Source organism: Tamandua tetradactyla, chromosome 22, assembly GCF_023851605.1.
Source record: "Tamandua tetradactyla isolate mTamTet1 chromosome 22, mTamTet1.pri, whole genome shotgun sequence".
NCBI lineage: Eukaryota > Metazoa > Chordata > Mammalia > Pilosa > Myrmecophagidae > Tamandua > Tamandua tetradactyla.
The window spans coordinates 7527092-7554010 of record NC_135348.1 but is presented as its reverse complement, the minus strand read 5'-3'; the positions used below and the strand labels follow the sequence as shown (position 1 = coordinate 7554010).

At 38.0% G+C, this 26919-nt stretch overlaps 1 protein-coding gene across 7 annotated transcripts in view; it reads left to right on the top strand.

Annotated features, from left to right (window-relative positions):
* The window catches only part of FNIP2 (folliculin interacting protein 2), a 152093-nt gene that overhangs the window by 56598 nt on the left and 68576 nt on the right, over nt 1-26919 (top strand). For 4 of the 7 annotated variants that reach the window (XM_077139660.1, XM_077139663.1, XM_077139659.1 and 1 more), the window contains exons 2-8: nt 8955-9081; nt 11675-11818; nt 14135-14235; nt 14340-14411; nt 18838-18938; nt 19111-19200; nt 20875-20946. In XM_077139660.1, the coding sequence (XP_076995775.1) occupies nt 8955-9081; nt 11675-11818; nt 14135-14235; nt 14340-14411; nt 18838-18938; nt 19111-19200; nt 20875-20946 (707 nt within the window). Of the gene's footprint in view, nt 1-8954; nt 9082-11674; nt 11819-14134; nt 14236-14339; nt 14412-18837; nt 18939-19110; nt 19201-19706; nt 19732-20874; nt 20947-26919 lie in introns of those variants that run through there. The other 3 variants (XM_077139662.1, XM_077139661.1, XM_077139664.1) reach the window with 2 other exon arrangements.

Genomic DNA, 26919 nt, shown 5'->3' with positions numbered 1-26919 from the left:
TCCCCAAAAATGAAAGTCCAGAATCAGATGGCTTCAGATGTGAATTCTATGAAACATTCAAGAAACAATTAGTACCAATCCTGCTCAAACTCTTCAAAAAAACCGAAGAGGAGGGAATGCTACCTAACTCATTCTACTAAGCCAACATCAGCCTCATACCAAAGCCAGACAGAGATATTACAAAAAAAAAAAAAGAGAAAACTACAGACCAGTCTCTCTTATAAATATAGATGCAAAAATGCTCAAAAAAATTCTTGCACATCGAATCCAGTAGCATATTGAAAGAATTATGCACCATGACCAAGTAGGAGTCATCCCAGGTATGCGAGGATGGTTCACCATAAGAAAATCAATTAATGTAATACACTGTATCAACAAATCAAAGCAAAAAACCACATAATCATCCCAATTGATGGAGAAAAGGCATTTGACAAAATTCAACATCCTTTCCTGTTCAAAACACTTCAAAAGATAGTGATAGAAGGAAACTTCCTCAACATGATAAAGGGAATACATGAAAAACCCACAGCTAACATCATCCTCAATGGAGAAAAACTGAAAACTTTCCCCCTAAGATCAAGAACAAGCCAAGGATGTCCACTATCACCATTGTTATTCAATATTATATGGAAGTTCTAGCCAGATCAATTAGACAAGAAAAAGAAATACACAAGGCATCAAAATTGGAAAGGAAGAAGTGAAACTCTCGCTGTTTGCAGATGATATGATACTATATGTTGAAAACCCAGAAAACTCCACATCAAAACTACTAGAGCTAATAAATGAGTACAGCAACATGGCAGGTTGCAAGATCAACACTCAAAAATCCGTAGTGTTTCTATACACTAGTAATGAACATTCTGAGGGGGAAATCATGAAAAAAATTCCATTTACAATTGCAACCAAGATAATGAAATATTTAGGAATAAATTTAACTACAGACGCAAAAGACCTATAGAAAGAAAACTGTAGAAAGTTGTTAAAAGAAATCACAGAAGACCTAAATAATTGGAAGGGCATACTGTGTTCATGGATTGGAAAACTAAATATAGTTAAGATGTCAGTTTTACCTAAATTGATTTACGTATTTAATGCAATACCAATTAAAATCCCCAAAACTTACTTTTCAGAAAGAAAAAGCAATAACCAAATTTATCTGGAAGGGCAGGGTGCCCTGAATAGCCAAAAGTATCCTGAGAAAGAAAAATGAAGTCAGAGGTCTCATGCTACCTACTTTAAGGTGTATTATGAAGCTACCGTGGTCAAAACAGCTTGGTACTGGCATAAAGATAGATATGCTGACCAATGGAATTGAACAGTGTTCAGATATAGACCCTCTCATCTATGGACAATTGATCTTTGATAAGGCAGTCAAGCCAACTCACCTGGGACAGAACAGTCTGTTCAATAAATGGTGCCTAGGGAACTGGATATCCATATGCAAAAGAATGAAACAGGATCCATATCTAACACCCTATACAAAAATTAACTCAAAGTGGATCAAAGACCTAAACATTAGATCAAAGACCATAAAACTGTTAGAAGAAAATGTAGGGAAATATCTTGTAAATCTTATAATAGTAGGTGATTTCCTAGACCTTACACCCAAAGCACGAGCATTGAAGAAAGAAAGAAATAAATGGGAACTCCTCAGAATTAAACACTTTTGTACGTCAAAGAACTTTGTCAAGAAAGTAAAAAGACAGCCTATACAATGGGAGACAATATTTGTAAACGATTTATCAGATAAAGGTCTTGTATCCAGAATATATAAAGAGATTGTTCAACACAACAAAGACAGACAACCCAATTACAAAATGGGCAAAAGACTCTAACAGACACTTCTCAGAAGAGGAAATACAAATGGCCAAAAGCCACATGAAAAGATGCTCAACTTCCCTGGCTATTAGGGAAATAAAATAAAAACCACAATAAGATATGATCTCACACCCACCAGAATGGCCATTATCAATAAAACAGAAAACAACAAGTGCTGGAGAGGATGTGCAGAAAGAAGCACACTTATTCACTGTTGGTGTGAATGTCAAATGGTACAATCACTGTGGAAGGCAGTTTGGCAGTTTGGCAGTTCTTCAGGAAGCTAAGTATAGACTTGCCATATGACCCGACAATACCATCGCTAGGTATCTACTCAGAGGACATGAGGGCAAAGACACAAACAGACATTTGCACACCAATGTTTATAGCAGCATTATTTACAATTGCCAAAGATGGAAACAGCCAGAATGTCCATCAACAGACGAATGGCTAAACAAGCTATGGTATATACGTGTGTGTGTGTGTGTGTGTGTGTGTGTGTGTGTGTGTGTGTATGCATACATACGTATATACATATTATGCAGCTGTAAGACAGTATAAAGTGGTGAAGTATGTAACAACATGGATGGACCTTAAGGGCATTATGCTGGGTGAGATTAGCCAGAAACAAAAGGGCAAATACTGTATGGTCTCACTGATATGAACTAACATTAATGAATGAACTTGGAGAATTTTCAGTTACGAACAGAGGTCATCAGGAGATAGAAATAGGGTAATTGGAACTGAAGGGATACAGATTGTACAACAGAACTGATTGTAAAAATTCAGAAATGGATAACAATACAACCTCGCTGTAATATAGTAATGTTAGAACACGGAATGAAGCTGAATGTGAGAATGATAGTGGGAGGAGGTCTGGGGGCACACATGAAATCAGAAGGAAAGATAGATGATAAAGACTGAGATGGTATAATCTAGGAATGCCTAGAGTGTATAATGATGGTGACTAAGTATACAAGTTTAAAAATGTTTTGCATGAGGAAGAACAAAGGAATGTCAGTAATGCAGGGTGTTGAAAATTTAAAGACTAAAGCAAAAAAAAATATTTATTGGTACAAAATTTATATTGTGACTAGTGCATTTCCTGATATAACTTATGTGGATACTTACATGAACACCATAAGTACATGGAACCTTAAGTAGGGCATGAGATTTTGTAGGTTTGTGCAGAGTGATGCCCTGATAAATCCCAGAAGGATTTGAACAGTGAATAAAAAAGTATTCGCAAAGTCCCCTTGGGGGGAATGGTGAGAAAGGGGGAAAATTCAGCTTCCCCAAGTGGTGAAGTCTTGATATTCTCACAAGCAGTGGGAACAACCAAAGCGATAGGTTGAGCCCTCAATCTGGGGGTTTGTTCATATGAAATTTAACCTTGCAAAAGATAGGCTAAGCCTACTCAAAATTAGGCCTAAGAGTCACCCCCAAGAGAACCTCTTTTGTTCCTCAGATGTATGAAACTTAACCCCACAAAGGATAGGTCAAGCCTACTTAAAATTAAGCCTAAGAGTCACCCCCCAAGAGAACCTCTTTTGTTGCTTACATGTGGCCTCTCTCTTCAACCAATACAACAAGCAAACTCACCGCCCTCTCCCTGTCTATGTGGGACATGATTCCCAGGGGTTTGGACCTTCCTGGCAGCATGGGACAGAAATCCTAGAATGAGCTGGGACTCAGCATCAAAGGATTGAGAAAATCTTCTCAAGCAAAAGGGGAAAGAGGGAAATGAAGCAAAATAAATTGTCGATGGCTGAGAGATTCCAAACAGAGTCGAGAGGTTATCCTGGAGGTTATTCTTATGCATTAAATAGATATCACCTTGTTAGTCAAGATGTAATGAAGAGGCTGGAGGGAACTGCCTGAAAATATAGAGCTGTGTTCCAGTAGCCACGTTTCTTGAAGATGATTGTATAATGATATAGCTTTCACAATGTGACTGTGTGATTGTGAAAACCTTGTGTCTGATTCTCCTTTTATCTACCTTATCAATAGATGAGTAAAACATACAGAATAAAAACAAATAATAGGGGGAACAAATGTTAAAATAAGTTTAGTAGATTGAAGTGCTAGTGATCAATGAAAGGGAGGGGTAGGTGGTATGATATGTATCAGTGTTCTTCTGTTGTCTTTTTATTTCTTTTTCTGAATTGATACAAATATTCTAAGATATGATTATGATGATGAATATGCAACTATGTGATGATATTGTGAATTACTGATTATATATGTCAAACCGAATGGTCATGTGTTAAGAAAGTTTGCATTTGTTGTTACATATTTTTTTAAAATTTCAAAAATTAATCAAAGTTAACAGGAGTGATGTTGATTGGGGGTTAGCAAACAATTGCAATGACCACTATCTTACTGAATCTTGTATAAGAGTAACCTCCAGAATAGCTTGACTCTATTTGATCTCTCAGGCACTGATGCCTTATTTTATTATGCTTCTTTCCCCCTTTTCTGCAAGAAGGCATTGTTGATACCAGAGTACCAGGGCAAGGCTCATCCCTGGAGTCATGCCCCATGTTGGTAGGGAGATTTTCACCCCCAAATGCCATGTCCCATGTAGGAGGTTGCGTTGTGATTTCCCTTGCAGAGTTGGATTGAGAGAGAAAGAGAGGCCACATCAGAGCAACAAAAGAGGTTTATATCTTCGGCCTTGATATAGCTAGTTTTAGCTTCTCCAGTACAGAAGAAGGGCAAACCTCAAAATCAAGAGCTTGGCTGTTTTCTTAGGCATTCCCAATGGTTGAGAGGGTACCTGGGATTTCCCAGATAGAAAAGTTTAATAGTTCCATTTTTTTTTCCTTTGAACCCTGAAAGGACCCTACCAGTAATTTTTCATTATCAACCCATCATAGTCTGAGATATCTCCTGGTATTGTATTAAGCTATACAGAGTTATGATGCCTTGTTCGCATCTGGACTCCAGGAGTTTGGGTTCTTTAAATGAGTTATACAGACAAGATGATTTAGATTTTGTGTTAAAGAAAATTTAGGTTCTAGGCATAATACATCTCTCTGCTTTTGGTCTCATACAGTAGGTGAAGGTCTATAGTACATACACTATCATATGTTACCCTGTATTCTGATTTACCTTAGTCCCAGCCAGACTGATTTCATTTTTATCTTTAATTGAGGCCTGATCTATTTTTCAGTTGCTTTAACTGTTACTGTGTATATTGTATGTATATAACACATTTTGTTTAGCCACTCATCTGTTGATGGCCACTTGGATTGTTTCCATCTTTTGGCAATTGTAAATAGTGCTGCTGTTGACATCAGTGTGCAGATATCTGTTCATATCTCAGTTTTTCTGGGTATGTGCTGAGTATTGGTAATGCTGGGTCATAGGGCAACTCAATGTTTAGTTTTGTAAGGAATCGCCAAAATGTTTCCCACCACATCTGCACTGTTACACATTACCACCAACAGTGAATAAGTGTTCTAGTTTCTCCACATCCTCTCTAATACTTGCAGTTTTCTGTTTGTTTAATAGCAGTCATTTTTACAGGTTTGAGGTGGTGTCTCATTGTAGTCTTGTTCTTTGTTTCCCTTATAGCTAATGAAAATGAGCATCTCTTCATGTGCTTTTTAGCCATTTGTATTTGCTCTTCAGAAAAGTGTCTATTCATATCCTCTACCCATTTTATAATTGGATTGTTTGTCTTTTGTTGTTCAGCTGTGTAATTTCTTTATATACACAGATATCAAGTCTTTATCTGATATGTGGTTTCCAAATATTTTCTCCCATTGAGTTGGCTGCCTATTCACCTTTTTGACATAGTCCTTTGAAGGTCTTGATCTTCAAGAGTTCCCATTTATCTATTTTTTCTTTCACTGTTTGTGTTTTAGATGTAAAGTCTAAGAAGTTATCTCCCATTACTAAATCTTGAAGATGTTTCCCTGCATTTTCTCCTGGAAATCTTTTGGTAATGGATCTTTCATCTAGGTCTTTAATCCATTTTGAATTAATTTTTTATGGGGTATAAGGTAGGAGTCCTCTTTCATTTTTCTGGCTAATGATGTCCAGTTTTCTCATGTCTATTTACTGAAAAATATCTGTCCCAGTTCAGTTGATTTGGGGGCCTTATCAAAAATCAATTGCCCATTGATTTGTTGGTTTATCTCCACATTCTCGATTTTTATTCCATTGGTCGATTCTTCTTTGTTCCAGTGCCATGGTATTTTGACCACTGTGGCTTTATAGTGAGCTTTCAAGTTAGGAAGTGTTAGTCCTCCCATTTCACTGTACCTTTTGAGGATATCTTTAGCTATTCAGGGTCTCTTTCCCTTCCAAATGAATTTGATAACTAGCTTTTTCAAAACTTTAAGGTAGGTTGTTGTGATTTTGATTGGTATTGCATTGACTCTGTAGATTAGTTTGGGTGGAATTGACATCTTAATGACATTCAACCTTACTTTCCTTGTGCATGGAATGTCTTTCCATCTATTTAGGTCATTTAAACATTTTCTTTTAGCAGTGTTTTGCAATTTTCTGCGTAGAAATCCTTGACATCCCTGGTTAGGCTTGTTCTTAGATACCTGATTCTTTTGGTTGCTGTCTTAAATGGAATTTTTTCCTTAATTGTCTGCTCAGATAAGGCATTACTCATGTATAGAAATATTACTGATTTTTCTACATTAGTGTATCTTACTGCTCACCGCACCTGATGGGATGGCTACCCATGGCACTGAGCTGGATGGCTGCTGTCAGTGCCCCAGAGTTTGGCTGTTTGTGGTGAGCAGCCAGGTACACCTCTGGGCTCACTGTAGGTGCCACTGGCTGTGAGGCCGCTCAGAGAGGTTTCCCCAACCGGCAGCTGGGGTAGTGTGGAACGGAGGGATGGTCAGTTTCCTCAGATCCACACTTTGCCACATGTTGCCATTCCACCCCCAGTGGGCATCACAGCTGACCACACCCACCCTGCATTCCCCATCCCGACCGCCTGCCTCACTCTTCCCCAAGAAGCACTGAAGACCCTCGATCACTCATACCCTCATCCACCTCCTGGGACCACAGGAGGTGGATGAGGGTATGGTCATTCTCTCTGGTCATTCTCCCTCCATCCCCTATCTTCCATGGAGCAGGAGTGAATTCAATCTACCGCACTCTGCCATCTTCTCAGAAGTCTCCACCCAACATGTTTTTTAATGACCCTGTGTAATATAAACATTTAGTGGTTGGAAAACTGTCTCAGGACTTTTTTTGGTTGCCAGTATCAGAAAACAAAATCAAGTTGGTTTAAGGAAGAAAAAGAATTACTTAGCTTAAAAGTATGGGTTCATATAACTGTAGAATCCAGGGATAGTGCTTACTCAGGAACACCTGGCTGGCAGTGCTGACAAGAATTTGTCTTAATTCCATTGCTTATTTTTGTTTTGCTCCGTGTTGACTGCATTTTTCAGACAGGCTCTCAACTGTAATCTATATAGCAGCTTTGTGAGGTTAGCATTAATTATCTCATTGCACTGATGAAGAAATGGAAGCTCCAAGTTTGCATTTGAATACAGATGCATCTGATTTCACCTTAAACTGTCTCTTAGTTTTGCAGTTTGCTTTTGTCTGTCTTTCTATATACCTACTTAACTACCTACTTACTTACCTACCATTTATCTGTCAAAACTCATTCACTGTCACAGTAAATGGCCCCTTCTTTGTCCGAGGCACTGTCTCATCCATCATTGAATTATCTCAGTTTTGTCCCAGTGTTTATCCCTTTTTCTCCACCTCTGTTGCTGTCACTACAGTTTTCTGTGTGTTGGGTCTGAAGTATGATAATAAATTCCATTTGGCTTTCTAGCTGCTAGTCTTAATTTGTCCCATCCCCATTTTCCTTAGAGCAGCTGGGTTGAAATTTTTTTTTTCTTTCAATGTATATCTAATCTAATCAGCCCTCTGCTTTCCTTGGGTTCTTATTGCACCTAGGCTGGGCCTGCCTTCCCAGCCCACCTCCCAGTTCTCCTTCTCTGACTTTTTTTTTTTTTTTTTTACTTTTTATTTCTCAAATACATCTAACTCTCTCTTGCTCCTACCCTTTACCACTTAATTTTCACATTTTTGTTTTTCTTCTTAACTCTTACTCTTTTCAGGTCTATGCTCAGATGTCACTTCCACAAGTCTCCAGGGTCTTCCCTGCCCGTTCCCCCATCCCTTCAATCTGGAAATCTGAGGCTCTTAAACACATCATTTTCCTTGATGACACTTACGACACTTATGTGGTTTTATACAGTTATTGGCCCAGTAATTCCCAGTAGGTGATGCACTCCATGAGTGCAGGAACCAAGTCAGTGCAGTTCATTGACTGCTGAATCCTTAGCATCTGCATAGTACCTAAAGCACAGTAGGTACTCATATGTGTGTTGAATGGATTAATGACTAATAATTAAATGTGCCCCAAACAGTGCATTTTAAGTTCCTTTATTCCAGTGTCATATATTACTTAAGAACAAGACCATGTTTTCTCCAGAGCAGTTTTATCCCATAGCTTTTGGTTTGCTTAGGAAAAAAACATGTTTCTTGTATTGCTAAAGGTTATTGTTAGCAATTCAGATGTAGTGCGCAGTGCACTTGGGTTTTAAAAACTGTTTCAGAACCAGGTATACTAGTGGAAAGAGAGTAAGTTTCAGGACATGTAATTCCACTCAGTTTGACCTAAGCATGGGTGAGTGAATAGGTAAGAAGGAGAACGGAGAAGGCTCTACTGACTTGCTCCAGTTGGTTTCCTGTCCAGTCCCGCAGAAGCTTGAATACTCCCATAGCTCAGGTTTGCCATCCCAAGAACCACATGTCCAAATTTAGCCCTCTGTGCATTGTTCTTGAGATTTCTGGCTGTTCTGCATCCAAGCTAGCTTTGGAAGGAGGAACTTTCCCTTCAAAGATTTATTATTTAAAGCACGCTTCCAACCTTTGTCGTGTAAATTGACCACACTTGTATGGCCCATTAGGTTCCACAGCCAAGGCTGTCTGCCCCAGGCCCAGTGGCTGCTCCAGGTCTCAGGATCACATGGCGCGCTTGTCTTTTGACATGCGCACAGCACTTTGCTGTGAAGCTTATTGTCACTGACCATCCCAGGTAAAGCAGATACCATAACTTCTTTGTCCTTTTTAATTCACAGTTGGTCATGTTCAGAATTTGACCTGAATGAGATTCGCCTGATAGTTTACCAGGACTGTGAAAGGAGAGGCAGACAAGTCTTGTTTGATTCTAAAGCTGTTCACAAGATTGAAGAGGTAGCAACACAGGTATGAGATACTGATTTGTGTTTATCTTTTTTGTTTGTCTTTTTAACCTGTGTGATCAATAATTTATCAATCCATAATCTTCTCTTTGGGCTATACTGTACAGTGCTATTATTAATGGTTCAGAAGAAACATAAGCAGAGGCTCCTGCCTTCCAGGCATTTGTATCCTCATTAATAAATGCAGCAGAAACAGTTAACAAGTTATTTGTAACAGGAGCTAAGCAGTATACTATAAGTGTTACTAGAGATGAGATGAATTTGCTGGTAAGTTGCAATCCAGTAAGATTTTGATGTCAGGCGTGTGCCAGGTAATGGGAAATCTGAGAACTCTAAAATTCATAAAGTGTTAGCCTGAAGGGAAAGTAATAGATCGTTCTGTCTAGCGTTTCCCATAGATTATAGGAGGTATTATATAGCACTGGATTAAACAAAGTTAAACAGCTTACTTCGCTGTAGGGCTTCAGTTTGTTGACGTGCATTGTTATCTCTAAAAGGGAGTATTTCTCAAACCTGTCTGACAAAGGAAGCTCTTATTTATTTATTTTTGCTATGGGGGGGTGGGGGTAGGGGGGTGGGGTGAGTGTTGGAGGGTCTGGGGGCAGGATAGAGTGAAGACAGAGCAGCTGGTAATCCCTGAGAGTCAGAACTGGAAAGGTGAACAGTCTAAGGTGAGCAGCAGAGTCAGGTCTGCCCTGAGTCTTCTGAATTGTCACCTTTAGACCTTACACTCTCTTCTCAGTATTTATGTGGATCTCTACAAATTAAATAAATCCATTTGTACTCATTGTTTTCATATTCAGTGACTCGCCATTTATACTTATTCAGTGACTCGCCATTTATACTGACCAAATTCTGGCAGTTTGTAGAACTGTATAGTTAGGTAAATGAATAGTTTATGTCATGACCTTTGTTTCATCAGCACCAAGGGACTGTTTTCCTGCCTTTGATAAGGATCATTCCTTCAGGAAGGAAGTGTGTGGTTAAAAGCAGTTTAGCTGGGTGGGTCCCACACCACTTTGATGTGGAGCTCTGCCAGGGAGCTAATCATTACTGTGGTTGTTGGGCTTGTTGGGTAGGTGGAAGGAGGAGGGGCTGATAAACCTCTCAGGTGATTCACCGCAGCTTTAATAATAGATTCGTACCAGAGGTTTAGGGGAGCCAGCACTTGGGTTTCCCCTTCATTTCCCATGTGGGTTTTTTTTGTTTCCTTGAAGGCCTTGGAGGATGCTCTAGCTGAAAACCCACAGCCCCAGGTTCCTAACGACAGTGACAGGTGGAAGGAAAAAAATTCACGCCAGAACTGATACCTTCAGTGTGTATAGGAGCAATGATGGCACTGGACTGTGGAACATAAGTTATTTTTAGAAGTAGAAGCACCTAATTTAATCAAAAGACAACTTAGGTCAGGGGAGGTTTTCACCCTGCCCAAGGTGACAGAAAGAATCCAGTCACTGCCCTGTTCACTCTGTCAGGTTTCTTCACCAATTCTAGGCTCCTCAATATGCTGCGATCCAGCCGAAAGGGCAGTCGGAGGCAAGTGTGGACTCCTTGTCATTTAAACCTTCTGAAGGGCAGTGTTTCTGGCTTAAGTGGTATTAAGTAAGAGCTCGATCTGAAGAGAATGTTGAGGGAGTGCAGGGTACTCAGAAATAACCAAGTGCAGCCGTGAATGCCGTCATTGCTGGAATGACTGTTAGGGACCAGCACAGCTATTTTGAGTTTTCCTTACATACTTTTCACATTTTCGCCCCCCACCCCCTTAGCAAGCACAATACATCATGAGTTTGTATCAAGCACATGACTGCAGGCATTTGCATTAGACCACCAGTGTGACTGTCACATTGGAGATTAGATAAGCTGCAGTTGCATTCATGTTTTTCCAAGCAAAAACTGCATAGAAGAAAAGCAAATAAGACTCAGGATAGAAATAGCTTTCCATGGAGGGTGTAGGATGCTTCTGTAGGGAATAATAAATTTTGGTGAGGGAGGAAGGTAGAACCCTCTATTACCCCTAACCTTCTGTCACATGCTATGTAATTCACAGTAGCTCCTATTTCAGGGTTTGGCTTCATCCTTCATGAACTCAGCCTTGTAAGCCTTGTGACTTTCGTCCCTGTTACCTCTAAAGAAATACTAGAGGAGGTGTGCTGTTAAAAACACAAGCCCAGTTTTTCCAAAATAGTTTGGTTTTCTTAGTTCAATTTGCTTGGTAAAAATTAAAATTAAAATATGAAGTGATATTTTCCTCCTCATCAATTTCATATATTTTGTCTCTCCATACTACTGATAACCAAAATAAAGATTAGATCTCGTTGATAGAAATTGAAATGAAAATCACAGTTGAATTCTTTATGGAAAATAAAGTTTAATGCATACCTTCTACCTTTTGTCTAGTATCCTCCTTCAGCATGCCCTCCTCCCAAATATTAAACTCTCAGGAACCACATTTTTGTCATCATTAGGTAGAAAGAAAGAAAAAATCTGGTCTTTGTTGCAACTTGGACACAACAGAATGTTTTAATAAATGAAATTCCCAGTGAAGGAATTGAACCTGATGTACTTAGCAATAATTTACCATGCCTGTCTCACTCCAGAAAGCAGAGGATGTCCCTATTAAAATATCAGCCAAGTGCTGCCAGGGAAGCAGCAGCATGAGCAGCAGCAGCAGCAGCCTCTCTTCCCACAGCTCTTCTGGGGGATCTTTACAGCATGCTAAGGAGCAGCTTCCAAAGTACCAGGTAAAACTGTCCCTTTGCAGGTACATCCCGTGGGGTTGAAGTCATTTACTATAAATCTCCATAGGTAATAATAACCCTTGAGGATTCTACTCCAGGACTATTAGAATAAGTATTCAAAAGTATACTCAAATGTTTCACCTTAGTTCTGTTTTTGTGCTTTTATCTCTCAAAAGCTGTTAACCGAGCAGATAACGTAGCATAATACATACCAAGTTAGGAAGAACTATTACAGATGAGATAAGCTATCTTGTTTTGTTGCCTTTGTTGTCAGAGCTAGCAAAAGAAACATGTATTTTGCAGTTTTGTTGTAAGAACTCCTAAGGATTCTGGAAATGGATATATGCATTCTAAGATAATACAACTTGCCACTAGAAAGAAGAAAAACTTGAAAAGGAGAAGAAAGAAATGACAAGACCTAACTATGAGGAATAGAGGGCTGGTGGCTTTTTAATGCTATGTATGTGTGTGTACATGTAAGGCAGTAGAGGATAGGGATTTAGGGTTATGGAGAAATATTGGCTGACAAGATATAAGGAAAAATATTTCTTAAGTGTTGGGTGGCAGAAAGTTACTGATTGATGGGTTTATCAACTTTTTTAGGGGGGTGGGTGGTGGTAAATCCATATAGGATTTCATCTACTCTGTTGCTGGAAAAGCAAAGCCAGGGAAATTACCAGTAGCCATAATAGGTCTATGGAGCTTTTAAATTTCATAGTCAGGATTTATGCCATACATTTGCTCTTATCACAGAGTGCACCTTGGTCTTAGAGCAGTTTGCCGTTAATAAAATATAAAGTGAAATTTTCACCTGGTTGCGAATCACAATTGGCACATGGACCTTTGTACTCTAAGAATAAATAAGGTTATAAAGTGGAGGAGGTAGAGGAGAGTTATTAATAAAGAATGTGAAAGAAAAAAAATATATATGTGAAAGCCATTTGGTTTCTACCTGCATGAAGCATGAAGGGGTTGGTGTGAACCGTCAGCAAACAAAAAGAGGAGCCTCCTGACCAAAGCTGATGGATTTATCTTTCTCTGTACGTCTCTGTAGGCATATATAAGTTGGTGTGGGTGTGTGTCAGTGTGTGTATACTTGTGTGTCCATGTGCATGTGTGTGTATTTGGAATTAAATTAAAAAGATGGGAAGAAAGCTTTAAGCATGTTTCTCCGTAGGCGGAAGGTATTGTCCTCCAAGTATGCTGGCAGAGAATCTGACCAGTAGAGTGGGACACGGAGAGATGGTTGTTTTGTTTTGATCAAGTTGTGGCACACTTGTTTGGTTGATATTCATACCTGTCCTATTCATCAGTGTGTCACCAGCACTTAGCATAGCTCTTCATTGATATTTTATATGTGAATAAATGTATTTGAATATAGAGTTCTAGAGTTCAAGGAGAGGTCTCGGCCTACAGATAAGGATGTGGGAAGCATTCCTTTGTAAATAACGGTCAAAATCATAAAAATGGTTGAAACTGCAAAATGCAGGCAATGAGTAGGAATGCCCTCCAAGGACAACAGTGTTTGAGAGATGATTTGGGGAAAGAAGAGTTTCAAAAAAGAGAGTGATGAATGGTGTCAAATCTAGTGAAAGAATTTCAGTAAACCAACCCGAAACGTGTCCATTGGATTAGGCAGGTAGGAAGAGGTCATTCTGGGGCAATTTGAATATCTGGAGCATTAGATACAAAGACAGGTTGCAGTGGATTAACAAACAGATGAGAGGAAAGAAAGAGGAGGCAGCACCACCTGCCCTTCTGGGTGACAAAAGGCATGAGAAAGACTGATCAATAGCTAGAAGAGTCAAATATCTTAAAAATATTTTTGTAAAACTTTAGCAATATCAGACTGTCTGTTAACTTTTGGACCCTCACAGAAACTCTCCCTGCACCAATGGCACATTTTTTATCAACCTTGTTGAATAATGCTGAACCATATTTCTTCTCAGGATGTGTTCTTAGCATCTAGAGAGGAGTTGCCCTGTTTCTTTCATAATAAGGCTTTCTGTTTTTAATTTGTAAATGGGGATAATGATAATCTTTGTTTCTCATAACAAGGCTAGAAATGAACTCTGATAAAGCTCTTGAATCCTGGATGATGATATTGTGTATAAAGAAGTCATGAGGGTTAGTAATAATTTGGAAAAACATAGGCAGTCACCATTATAGATTGTAAAATGACCCGTATGTTTTGAGGAATAGTTGTAATTGTCTTCTAAAGTGGAAACAAGAGATTGATAAACATTATTTTCCATTGCATCTCATGTCGTGTTGTGCTGTGTGCTAATTTTGATTTTGGTTTGCTTTTCTGTACGATAGTATACAAGACCAGCTTCTGATGTAAACATGCTAGGGGAAATGATGTTTGGCTCAGTGGCAATGAGTTACAAAGGCTCCACCTTAAAGATACACTATATACGGTGAGTGTGGGCTTCTTTTTCTACTAGTTATGAGAAGTGGAGTGGTGGTGTTGACTCCTTAATTAAAAAACGCATCCTCCCTCCCCCTCTGTTTTTTCTTCTAGTTCTCCTCCACAACTGATGATTAGTAAAGTCTTCTCTGCTAGAATGGGCAGCTTTTGTGGGAGTACAAATAAGTAAGTGTGGGATTCTTACCCACCCCACCCTGCATGTTTTTTTTTTTTTTAACTTTTTTTATTAATTAAAAAAATTAACAAACAAAACATTAAGAGATCATTCCATTCTACATATACAATCGGTAATTCTTAATGTCATCACATAGTTGCATATTCATCATTTCTTAGAACATTTGCATCAATTTAGAAAAAGAAATAAAAAGACAACAGAAAAAGAAATAAAATGATAACAGAGAAAAAAAGATTATACATACCATACCCCTTACCCCTTGCTTTCATTTACCACTGGCATTTCAAACTAAATTTATTTTAACATTTGTTCCCCCTATTATTTATTTTTATTCCATATGTTCTACTCTTCTGTTGATGTAGTAGCTAAAAGGAGCATCAGACACAAGGTTTTCACATTCGCAGAGTCTCATTGTGAAAGCTGTATCATTGTTCAATCATCATCAAGAAACATAGCTACTGGAACACAGCTCTACATTTTCAGGCAGTTCCCTCCAGCCTCTCTACTACATCTTGAACAACAAGGTGATATCTACTTAATGCATAAGAATAACCTCCAGGATAACCTCTCAACTCTGTTTGGAATCTCTCAACCATTGACACTTAGTCTCATTTCACTCTTCCCCCTTTGGTCGAGAAGGTTCTCTCAATCCCTTGATGTTAATTCTCAGCTCATTCTAGGGTTTTTCTCAGTCCCTTGAAGCTGAGTCTCAGCTCATTCCAGGATCCCCGTCCCACGTCGCCAGGAAGGTCCACACCGCTGGGAGTCATGTCCCACGTAGAGAGAGGTAGGGTGGTGAGACTGCTCGTTGTGTTGGCTGGAGAGAGAGGCCACATCTGAGCAACAAAAGAGGCTCTCTTGGGGGTGACTCTTAGGCCTAAATTTTAAGTAGACTTGACCTATCCTTTATGGGGTTAAGTTTCATGTGAACAAACCCCAAGCCTGGGGGGCTCAGCCTATAGCTTTGGTTGTCCACACTGCTTGTGAAAATATCAAGAATTCAACTTGGGGAAGTTGAATTTCTCCCCATTCTCACCATTCCCTGAAGGGGGCTTGCAAATACTTTTCCAGTCACTGATCAGATCACTCTGGGATTCATTGGGGCATCACTCTGGACAAACCAACAAAATCACATGTGCTACCTGAGATTCCAAGTACTTATGACATTCAGTCAAACTATCTACATGAGTTATATTAGGAAATGCTCTAGTCAAAATATAAATTTTATAACAAATAAACATTTTTTGCTTTAGGCTCACACATAAGGTGACATTTTAAAGTATTAATTATCATCTATTTTCAACACCCTGCAATAATGACATTCCTTTGTTCTTCCTCAGGCAAAAACATTTCTTAAATTTGTACATTGTACATTTCACTATTATTATACACTCTAGGCATTCCTAGATTATACCATCTCAATCTTTACCATCTATCTTTCTTTCTGATTTCATTTATGTCCCCAGTCCTCCTCCCTCTATCATTCTCACATGCAGGTTCATTCAGTGTTTTAACATAATTACATTACTGTTAGGTAGTATTGTGCTGTCCATATCTGAGATTTTATATTCAGTCCTGTTGCACAATCTGTATCCCTTCAGCTCCAATCACCCAATATCTCACCCTATTTCTATCTCCTGATGGTCTCTGTTACCAAGGAAATATTCTAAGTTTATTCACTAACGTCAGTTCATGTCAGTGAGACCATACAGTATTTGTCCTTTTGTTTCTGGCTAATCACACTCAGCATAATGTCCTTAAGGTCCATTCATGTTGTTACATACTTCATAACTTTATTCTATCTTACAGCTGCATAATATTCCATCTTATGTAAATGCCACAGTTTGTTTAGTCAACTGTCTGTTGATGGACATTTTGGCTGTTTCCATCACTTGGTAATTGTTAATAATGCTGCTATAAACATGTAAATGTCCATTTGTGTCCTTGGCCTCGTGACCTTTGAGTAGAGACAGCATATACATGGGTCCTGTTTTTTAAACCATTCTGCCAGACTATGTCTACCCTGCATGTTTTTAAGTGACTGTTTCTGGATAGAGTAATTCTTAGTGGGTCATAAAGCTTTTCAAATGAGAAACAGGATGAATCTACCTTAACAAAGGGGTTTTAAAAGTGGTTGTTTTCCTAAAAGGGAGGGTAGAAAGACTGTTGACTTTATCAGGTGGCCTTAATGACAAATAGCTGTTTGTGTTTACTATCTTATTTTAGCCTCAAACAATTGCCCAGTATATTCCTGTTGCCAGTCACCATGTTTTCATTTCCTGGAAAATGAAAAATAAAGGTAGAAAAGGAGAGGAAACATTAATGCATTTATGATATTTCCCACTGTTGTTTTATCTTTTTTATTTTTGAAAATTTTGCTATTATATCGTTATTTATTTCTGAAGGAGCAAAGTTCATAATGAGTTTTTCCAGGCTGATACGCACCCACATGGCAGGATGAGGGGTCAGTGTAACCTTTGTGACTAACAGGTACTTGGACCATGCCGTATTTTGATTTTTACTCCCGAGTTATAAAATATTGAGCTCATATTTAACTAAAAATTATTTTGGCTTCATTATGTCTTATTGTCCTTGTAGTGTTGATATTTTACTTGTTAATAAATAAATTTATTTTAATAAATTGTTAAATTCTCTTCTCTAACCTTTGCTTTATGGATAATTCTAATTTTTTAGAAGTTGTGAAATCAAACTCTTTTAGGGGGCATAATTTATTATCTCCTCTGAAATAAGAGTTCCTGAATAGTTCATATATGTTGATTAAGAGTTTAAATTAATTTCGTTAGCAGGGATTTTGTAAAACCCTCAAAATAAATAGCAACATCCTAGGTGTCAGTCACTAAGGAATAATGTCGAGTTTGGTGCCCCATTATATAGAACGTAATTATTAGAATGCAGTTTAGTTTTATAGGTTGGGCTGCTTCTAAAACACTTTTCTTTTCCTCTAAAACATCCCTCTAAAGTTTCCAGTCTAATTCTCTTTGGTAGATGTGAGATTTTACTCATTTATAAAGAAATATCTTGATTTTGACTCATCAGTTGTCTGTATTTGAAATCCTATTAAAAAACAGCTTTATCATAGATGGTAATTAATATTTTAAAATTTTACCTTTTATGTGAGTCTAAATCAAAAAATGTTTATTTGGTACAAAATTTATATTTGACTAGTGCATTTCCTAATATAACTTATGTAGACAGCTTAATTGAACACCATAAGTACATGGACCCTTGAGTAGGACATGAGATTTTGTGAGTTTGTCCAGAGTGATGCCCTGATAAATCCCAGAGTGATTTGAACAGTGAATAAAAAAGTATTTGCAAAGCCCCCTTCGGCGAATGGTGAGAAAGGGGAAAAATTCAACTTCCCCAAGGTGAATTCTTGGTATTCTCACAAGCAGTGTGGACAACTGAGCCCCCAGTCTTGGGATTTGTTCGTATGAAACTTAACCCCACAAAGGATAGGCCAAGCCTACTTAAAATTAAGCCTAAGAGTCGCCCCCAAGAGAGCCTCTTTTGTTGCTCAGATGTGGCCTCTCTCTCCAGCCAACACAAAAAGTAAACTCACCACCCTTCCCCTATCTACATGGGGCATGACTCCCAGGGGTGTGGACCTTCCAGGCAATGTGGGACAGAAATCCTAGAATGAGCTGGGACTCAGCATCAAGGGATTGAGAAAAACCCTAGAATGAGCTGAGACTCAGCATCAAGGGATTGAGAAAACCTTCTCGACCACAAGGGGGAAGAGTGAAATGAGACAAAGTATCAGTGGCTGAGAGATTCCAAACAGAGTTGAGAGGTTATCCTGGAGGTTATTCTTATGCGTTAAGTAGGTATCACCTTGTTAGTCAAGATGTAATGGAGAGTCTGGAGGGAACTGCCTGAAAATGTAGAGCTGCGTCCCAGTAGCCATGTTTCTTGAAGATGATTGTATAATGATAAAGCTTTCACAATGTGATTGTGTGATTGTGAAAACTTTGTGTCTGATGCTCTTCTTATCTACCTTGTCAAAAGACGAGTAGAACATATGGAATAAAAATAAATAATAGGGGGAACAAATGTTAAAATAAATTTAGTTTGAAATGCTAGTGATCAATGAAAGGGAGGGGTAAGGGGTATGATATGTATAAAATTTTTTCTGTTTTAGTTTTATTTCTTTTTCTGAATAGATGCAAATATTCCAAGAAATGATCATGATGATGAATATAAAACTGTGTGATGATATTGTGAATTACTAATTATATATGTAGAATGGAATGATCAAAATAAGACTGTTTGCATTTGTTTGGTGTTTTTTTGGTATTAAAAAAAATTTTTTTAATTATGAAAAAAAAACAGCTTTATCAGAGTCTCACCTGACATTTTTCTCCCCTCTTCCTTCCTCCCTGTCTCTGACTTTAGCTTGCAAGACAGTTTTGAATACATCAACCAGGATCCTAATTTGGGAAAACTGAATGCAAATCAGAATAGTTTGGGTCCTTGTCGCACTGGAAGTAACCTAGGTAAAATTAGACGCACAAATTGGATTCTTTTTTCCTGAATATAGCTATTGTGGGTGTGTGCTTTGCTTTATTTGAGTTTTTTGTGTTATTTTGTTGTTTTGCATTATCTTTAATCTGTGTTTATTTTTTGTGTGTATTTTGTTTGCCCTCTTCTGTATGTTTCTGTCTCTAGGTCTGCTGCAAGCGTGCAGCAGCAAACTGCTGCAGGGGGTAGCTGAAGGAGGACCTCTCCGGCTCACCCGGAGTGCTTCTTTCTTTGCAGGTTTGTGTGGAATGCTGAGTACAGTGTAAGCCACACACACATATTAATAAATCTTGTGCAGATTCTTAGAAAAAATCCTGTTTGGTGCCTCTCTAGAAATCCAAGGGGCTCTCGTGAGAAGAGATACTAGTTTCCAACACAGCTAAGTTCATGGTGTTTTGAAAATTCTACCAATGAGACTCCATTGTGAATATCTTTGTTAATACCCCAGTGTAATCTGATTTTGATATGAAATGAGCCCTTAGTGTTTCTAAGAGGATTGTATTTTCTGATTTTCCTGGATCTTTTCTGCTTCTATGAGCTGTTTCCCTTTGCAATGGTGCTTTTTGTCCATTTATTCACCTGCATCCTTACCTGCAGAGATTCTTCAAAAGTCACTCTAATAAAAGCATGTAAAACCTCTGTTTTCTCTCTGTTCTCTTCCTCTCTCTAGCGTTTAAATAGTGTAAAACAGTTTCTAGTGTTTTGTTTGTTTGTTTTTTTTTACATGGGCAGGCACAGGGAATCGAACCCGGGTCTCCGGCATGGCAGGTGAGAACTCTGCCTGCTGAACCACCGTGGCCCAACCTCTAGTTTTTTTTAGTAGTTAATATCATCCGGGTGTATCTGGATAGGTAAATGTTGAGATTTAACTGGCCTTGCTAGCTGTGGCTATTGATATGTTTGTGTTAGTCTTGGCATGATTAACAAGTATGGGGAACCTCCGTTACTAACATTTTAAAGGTCGTGTTTATGGCAAATGGTATTTATTCTGTTCCTTATAGTATGAAGTAAGCACACACCCTAGTTAACTGACATCTTAATGGAACTGACACCTCCCACCTACTTAGAGTGAGGATAACATGTTTATATACTCTTTTTAAAATTGTGAAAATAAACATGCTTTGAAGATAGCTGGCAAGTGTAATAATCAGGTAGAGCACTGGATTTATTGTGTATTTTAAAGCTTAAAAGGGCAACACCTTGTAAACTTTCTAGCCCGATCAGTATAGAGTTTAGATCAGTCTGAAGCATTCCTAGAAGACTATAGTACTTCAGAATATTTACTAAAATTCTTGCCAGCACATGAGTTTTTCTAAGTAATGCTCTAAGAATACTGTGTATGGGTATGTATGGGAAAGAAGTGGAGGAGGAAATATTTGAAAAAGAGTATGTGTTTTCTGTCTGCCAAGAGAGTGGGTTATAAACTGAGAAACATTTTTTAGATTTATGAAATGGTTTTCAAGTATTTCTTTTCCCTCAGTTGCCAGTAGCTACTACTGAAACTGATTATAAAGCATTTTGAAAATGCAGGACTTTTTAAATACTGCTAATAAGAAAAATAGCTAAAAATACCTGCCTGAGAATGTTTGAATGTTTTTATTCATTGTATCAACTGCAAGAATAGTTTATTATTCAACTTTTTTAGAGTTCTTGAGCATCACTCAAAGTTTTTATTCTACAATAGTAATAAAGTTAAGAGCAGATGTTTACTTGGTTCTTTATTTTCTTCTTGCTCTCAACATTAGTTTTTTAAGTATTTATTTTTGCTTTCTGCTTAATCTCTAAATAAATGTATGCCAATCATCAGAAGCAGTTGCCTACTGTGAAATGCAAAAATTACTTCAGGTGTTTTTAAAACTTCCTTATAATTGGAGAGATCAGTAATCTGGTTTCCTCCTGCCTTTGTTTTAGCACACAGCACACCCGTTGACATGCCAAGCAGAGGACAGAATGAAGACAGGGACAGTGGCATTGCTCGATCAGGTATTTATACTTCCTTATATTGGTTCAGCTAATAGAATAAACTATTCCTAATGGTGTGGTAATTAGGAAAGTAGCAGAACAGGTAGGTGGTCCTCAAATCTACTGGATTTTTTCCCTCTATATCGTCTCACATCTCTGACGATCAAAATTTTGATGTACAGCATTGAGTGAGTGTGCAACATAAACTCATTTTTTCTAATACCTAAATTCTTATGAGACTATTGTACATTAAGAAATTTCTTTCCAGAAGGGAATCTTCCTCGTGGTTCTGAAAGTTACTCACTGAGTGCTGAGTGTAGAAGGAGGAAGTTGTTTATGGAAGTAAATCTATCCATGCTAGTGGGAAAGACCACCAGCTTATGTGGCCATCCTTTTTTCTTTTTTTTCTGTACTAGAGACAGGTGTCCTTTTATCCTTAGTTCTTACCCTAAGATATTTTAATACTGCTTTTAAGGCCTCTTGATTTCTATCTTTGTACATGATTCAGCTTGTTAAAAGCAAAACTGAAATTTCAGCAATAGCTGAATTTGTTAGTGGATCTGTTCACATGATTTGTAGTTGAGATCTTAGGTAAACTCTGTGCTATATGATTCGGGTGGTGAACTAATGATCTGGAATTTGAGGATTTGAAGGTGCGTGTGGCTTTGCATGATGACTACACATCATTCAGGCATCCCCTGCCTTCCACTGAAGGCTTGGAGCACCCACCTGGTTTCCCCTCTGATGTTACCTTCACTGAATAGGTCACCAGACTGTGCTGGAAAGTGCTCATCCTCGATCCAGGCCTCAGGGTCCTTTCTTTCTGACTTTTCTCTCATTTCTGTTTCTAGCTCTTTCTTGCCTTCAGACAAGCTCAGAGGGGTTCTTGTGGTCTGCCTGTATGTACTACTCTGTACCACACTGCTCCCAGGTTATTAGATAAAACATGTGATTGGTCACGGAATCCCTTTGGTTTATATATGTCACATAATGTGATGCATTAGCATTTTACTTATGGTTAAATAACAACATTTGATTCAATTTGATGTTTATAATCTTTTCTGTAAAGTGGATTGGCAAACCTTTGGTCAGAAGTGTAACTCCCATTGATTAGACCTGTATAATTTTAATTTATAACACATTTTTGTATGAACATAAAATCTGCGAAGGTAAAGGGCAGTATATGAAATGCTAAGAGAACTGTTTTTGTTTCTATTTCTATTTAATGATACGCAGGATAATTTCCTCCTTCTTTCTGGAGCAGTATCAGCATTCTCTGCTCCAGGAGCAGCTAAAATCTTTGCTTTACATCAGTTACATGAAGGCTGTGTGTATTAAAGATCTTGGTGTACCAAGGGTCCGGCACCCTGCCTTTGAAGGCTCTCCTCGGCAGGACTGGCACCAGGGTAGTTTTGTTAGGTTCACTTTCCAGACGAGAGAGTGCAGATCTTGCATGAATAATATCCTGGGCAAAACACAGCCTTGTTACCATGATCTTCTTGAGTCAAAACTTGATTTCAGAAAAAGTGTTGCTATCTTAGTGGTTGACAGAATTTAATGTATTTGGCTTTGTAGAGTGAGAGCTCCTTACTTCTTGGTGAAATGAAGAAAGATGAGTCACAGTCTACAGGGGCCCATTCTGAACATCGATTGGGCAAAGTTCCTGCTGTAACCTTAATTTATTTATGTCCTTTCTTGCTCTAGAAAAGATTTAAAGAGTTAATGGGAGCTAAAACCAACTGAAGAAATATTATGAGGAACTTTCTGAGTAATTGATCTCTTTATAATGTAATTGATACAAATAGTTTAAGTTGTACAAGCCAAAATCTCACATTTGGTAATTATTCAGAGTCTAAATTGTTACTAGAACTAGTTTTCCTTCCCGTTTGGGAAGCAGGCAAGTAGAGGGGCCAAGTTCAAATTTAAGTGAAAACTCTGGCACAGCCAGATCGGAATGTTTTCTCGGAGCCCTTAAGGAAGTTGGAACTGATCAGATGGGACACTATTGATGTACGTGTGAATTATGAGAGTTAGAGAGGATTAACTTTTTTGGTAGTTTAGCTTATGCCAGGCAATGTTTACTTTGAGTCTCCAGATTCTCTCTCTCTTTTTTTTTTAAATTTATTTATTAATTAAAAAATTAAGAAACCAAATAAAACATCAACATACATAATCAGTAATTCACAATATCATCACTTAGTTGCATATTCATCATTTCTTAGAACATTTGCATCAATTCAGAAAAAGAAACAAAAAGACAATAGAAAAAGAAATAAAACGAACACAGGAAAGGAAAAAAAAAAAGATTATACCTATCATACCCCTTACCCCTCGCTTTCATTGATCACTAGCATTTCAAACTAAATTTATTTTAGCATTTGTTCCCCCTATTATTTATTTTTATTCCATATGTTCTACTCGTCTGTTGACAAGGTAGATGAAAGGAGCATCAGACACAAGGTTTTCACATTCACACAGTCACATTGTGACAGCTGTATCATTATTCAGTCATCCTCAAGAAACATGGCTACTGGAACACAGCTCTACATTTTCTGGCAGTTCCCTCCAGCTTCTCCATTACATCTTGAATAACAAGATGATATCTACTTGATGCATAAGAATAACCTCCAGGATAACCTCTCGACTCTGTTTGGAATCTCTCAGCCACTGACACTTTGTCTCATTTCACTCTCCCCCCTTTTGGTTGAGAAGGTTTTCTCAATCCCTTGATGCTAAGTCTGAGCTCATTCTAGGGTTTTTCTCAATCCCTTGATGCTGAGTCTCAGCTCATTCCAAGATCTCTGTCCCACGTTGCCAGGAAGGTCCACACCCCTGGGAGTCATGTCCCACATAGGCAGGGGAAGGGTGGTGAGATTGCTTGTTGTGTTGGCTGGAGAGAGAGGCCACATCTGAGCAACAAAAGAGGCTCTCTTGGGGGTGACTCTTAGGCCTAAATTTTAAGTAGATTTGACCTTTCCTTTGTGGTTAGGTCATATGAACAAAACCCAAGACTGGGGGCTCAGCCTGTAGCTTTGATTGTCCACACTGCTTGTGAGAATATCGAGAATTTCAACTTGGGGAAGTTGAATTTCTCCCCATTCTCAGCATTCCCTGAAGGGGGACTTGCAAATCCACTCACTGATCTAATCACTCTGGGATTCATTGGGGCATCACTCTCTCCAGGTTCTCTTGATGGGAGAAAGCGGGGAGAAATTATGAACTGTGTCCTTGAGTGGCATTTTTCTATCCTTGTTCCTCTGGTAGATTTTTCCACATTCATATAACCCTTTCATATCTGAGAGCTGTTTTGAAATCACTGAGTCCATGCAAAGTCATATGTGAGCTTTGCACCTCTGATGGAACGTAGCACTCTGTTAAAGTCTTTTTTATGTAATTAATACATAGTTATTGTTCTAGTTATGCAGTATACTAGAAACAGAATGGCTTTTAAAAAGGGGAATTTAATAAGTTGCTAGTTTACAGTTCTAAGGCCATGGTAATGTCCCAATTAAAGCAGATCTATAGAAATGTCCAATCAAAGGCATTCAGAGAAAGATACCTTGGTTCAAGAAGACTGATGGAAGTTCAGGGTTTCTCTCTCAAGTGAGAAGGCACATGGCGAACTTGGTCAGGGTTTCTTGCTCATCTGGAAAGGCATGTGGTGAACATGCGTCATCTGCTAGCTTTCTTTCCTGGCTTCCTGTTTCATGAAGCTCCCTGCGAGCTGTTTTCCTTCTTCATCTCCAAAGGTCGCTGGCTGGTAGATTCTGCTTCTCGTGGCTATGTCATTCTGCTCTGCTCTCTCTGAATCTCTGACTTTCTCTAAAATGTTTCCTCTTTTATAGGATTCCAGTAAACTAATCAAGACCCACCCAAAAGGATGGAGACATGCCTCCAGCTAATCCAGCCTAACAGTCACTCTTGATTAAATCACATCTCCAGGGCGATGATCTAATTACTGTTTCGAACATAGAATACTGAATAGGGATTAGAAGAAATGGCTGCCTTTACAAAATGGGATTAGGATTAAAACATGGCTTTTCTAGGGTACATACATCAAACGAGCACAGTTATTCTCTGATTAAAATCTCTTCTCTTTAAGCCTACCTTAAATTGTGTAGAGATCAAGGTCCCAATTTTGAAGCAAAACAGGGGCTAGAATTAAATTAGCTGTAGCAGTTGTAGCTCTATTATTATTTTTTAATTTGGCAGATGCTCTTTAATTAGGATGTATTTCTTTTATTTTACTCATCTTTTAAACATTTTTATTGTAGTAACATATATGCAACATAAAATTTCCCATGTTAACCACTTTGAGTTACACAGTTCAGTGATTTTAATTACATTTGTGATGTTGTGCTACCGTCACCATCATTCAGTACCAAAACCTTTTCATCTCCCCAAACAGAAACTCTACCCATTAAGTATTAATACCCCATCTCCCACTCACTTCCCCTGGCCCTGGTAATCTGTAATTTACTTTCTATCTCTATGACTTTGCGTAATCTAGTTATTTCATAGAAATGAAATAATATAATATCCATTTGTGTCTGGCTTATTTCACGCAACATCATTTACTCCATGTTTTAGTGTGTATCAGAGCCTCATTCCTTTTTATCACTGAATAATATTCAATGTGTGCATATACCATCTTTTGCTTATACATTTCTTGATGGACATTTGGTTTGCTTCCACTTTTGATGATTGTGAGTAATACTATGAATGTTGGTGTTAACTATCTGTTCTAGTCCTTATTTCCAAATCTTTTAGGTATATACCTTGAAATGGGATTTCTGGTCATATGGTAATTCTGTACTTAACTTTCTGAGAAATTGCCAAAGTATCTTCCACAGCAGTTGTGCCATTTTTTATTTTATAAGGCGAAGCAGCAGGTACTGATGGAGAAGCTGAAGCAAGTTATCCAGAAGACTTAGCTAAGATAATTGACACAATTGAATGAGTGTCCGTATTTCTCCACATCCTCTCCAACACTTGTAATTTTCTATTATTTAAATAGTAGTCATTCTAGTGAGTGTGAACTTGTATCTCATTGTGGTTTTGATTTGCAGTTCCCTAGTAATTAATGATGTTGAGCATCTTTTCATTTGCTTTTTGGCCATTTGTGTATCTCCTTTGGAGACATATTTATTCAAAGTCCTTCATCCATTTTTTAACTGGGTTGTCTTTTTGTGTGTGTGAGTTGTAGGACTTCTTTATATATTCTGGATATAAGAACCTTGTCAGATATGTGGTTCCCAAATATTTTCTCCTATCCTGTAGGTAGCCTTTTTACTTTCTTGATAATTTCTAGTCCTATGATTTTTTTTTATTATTTTTTTTATGGTCCTTCTGCCCACTTTTCAGTTTATTAGCAATCACAAAAAAGAATTATAATACTTTGAAGAAACACTTATAAGTTCATTTGCATTTAAAACCATTTAGGAAAATTTAGCTAAAGAAAAGCAAACTGTCGTAATGCAGTTGGTTAACTAAGATGCAAGCAACTGGGAAACTCCAAACCAACTATAGAGAACCTCTTTTTTTTTAGAAATCATTCCATTCTGCATATGCAATCAGTAATTCTTACATCATCACATAGATGCATGATCATCATTTCTTAGTACATTTGCATCGATTTAGGAAAAGAACTAGCAAAACAACAGAAAAAGATATAGAATGTTAATATAGAGAAAAAAATAATAATAATAGTAAAAAAAAAAAGAAAAAAAAAGACAAACAGACAAAAAAAAAACCTATAGCTCAGATACAGCTTCATTCAGTGTTTTAACATGATTACTTTACAATTAGGTATTATTGTGCTGTCCATTTTTGAGTTTTTGTATCTAGTCCTGTTGCACAATCTGTATCCCATCAGCTCCAATTACCCATTATCTTACCCTGTTTCTAACTCCTGCTGGACTCTGTTACCAATGACGTATTCCAAGTTTATTCTCGAATGTCGGTTCACATCAGTGGGACCATACAGTATTTGTC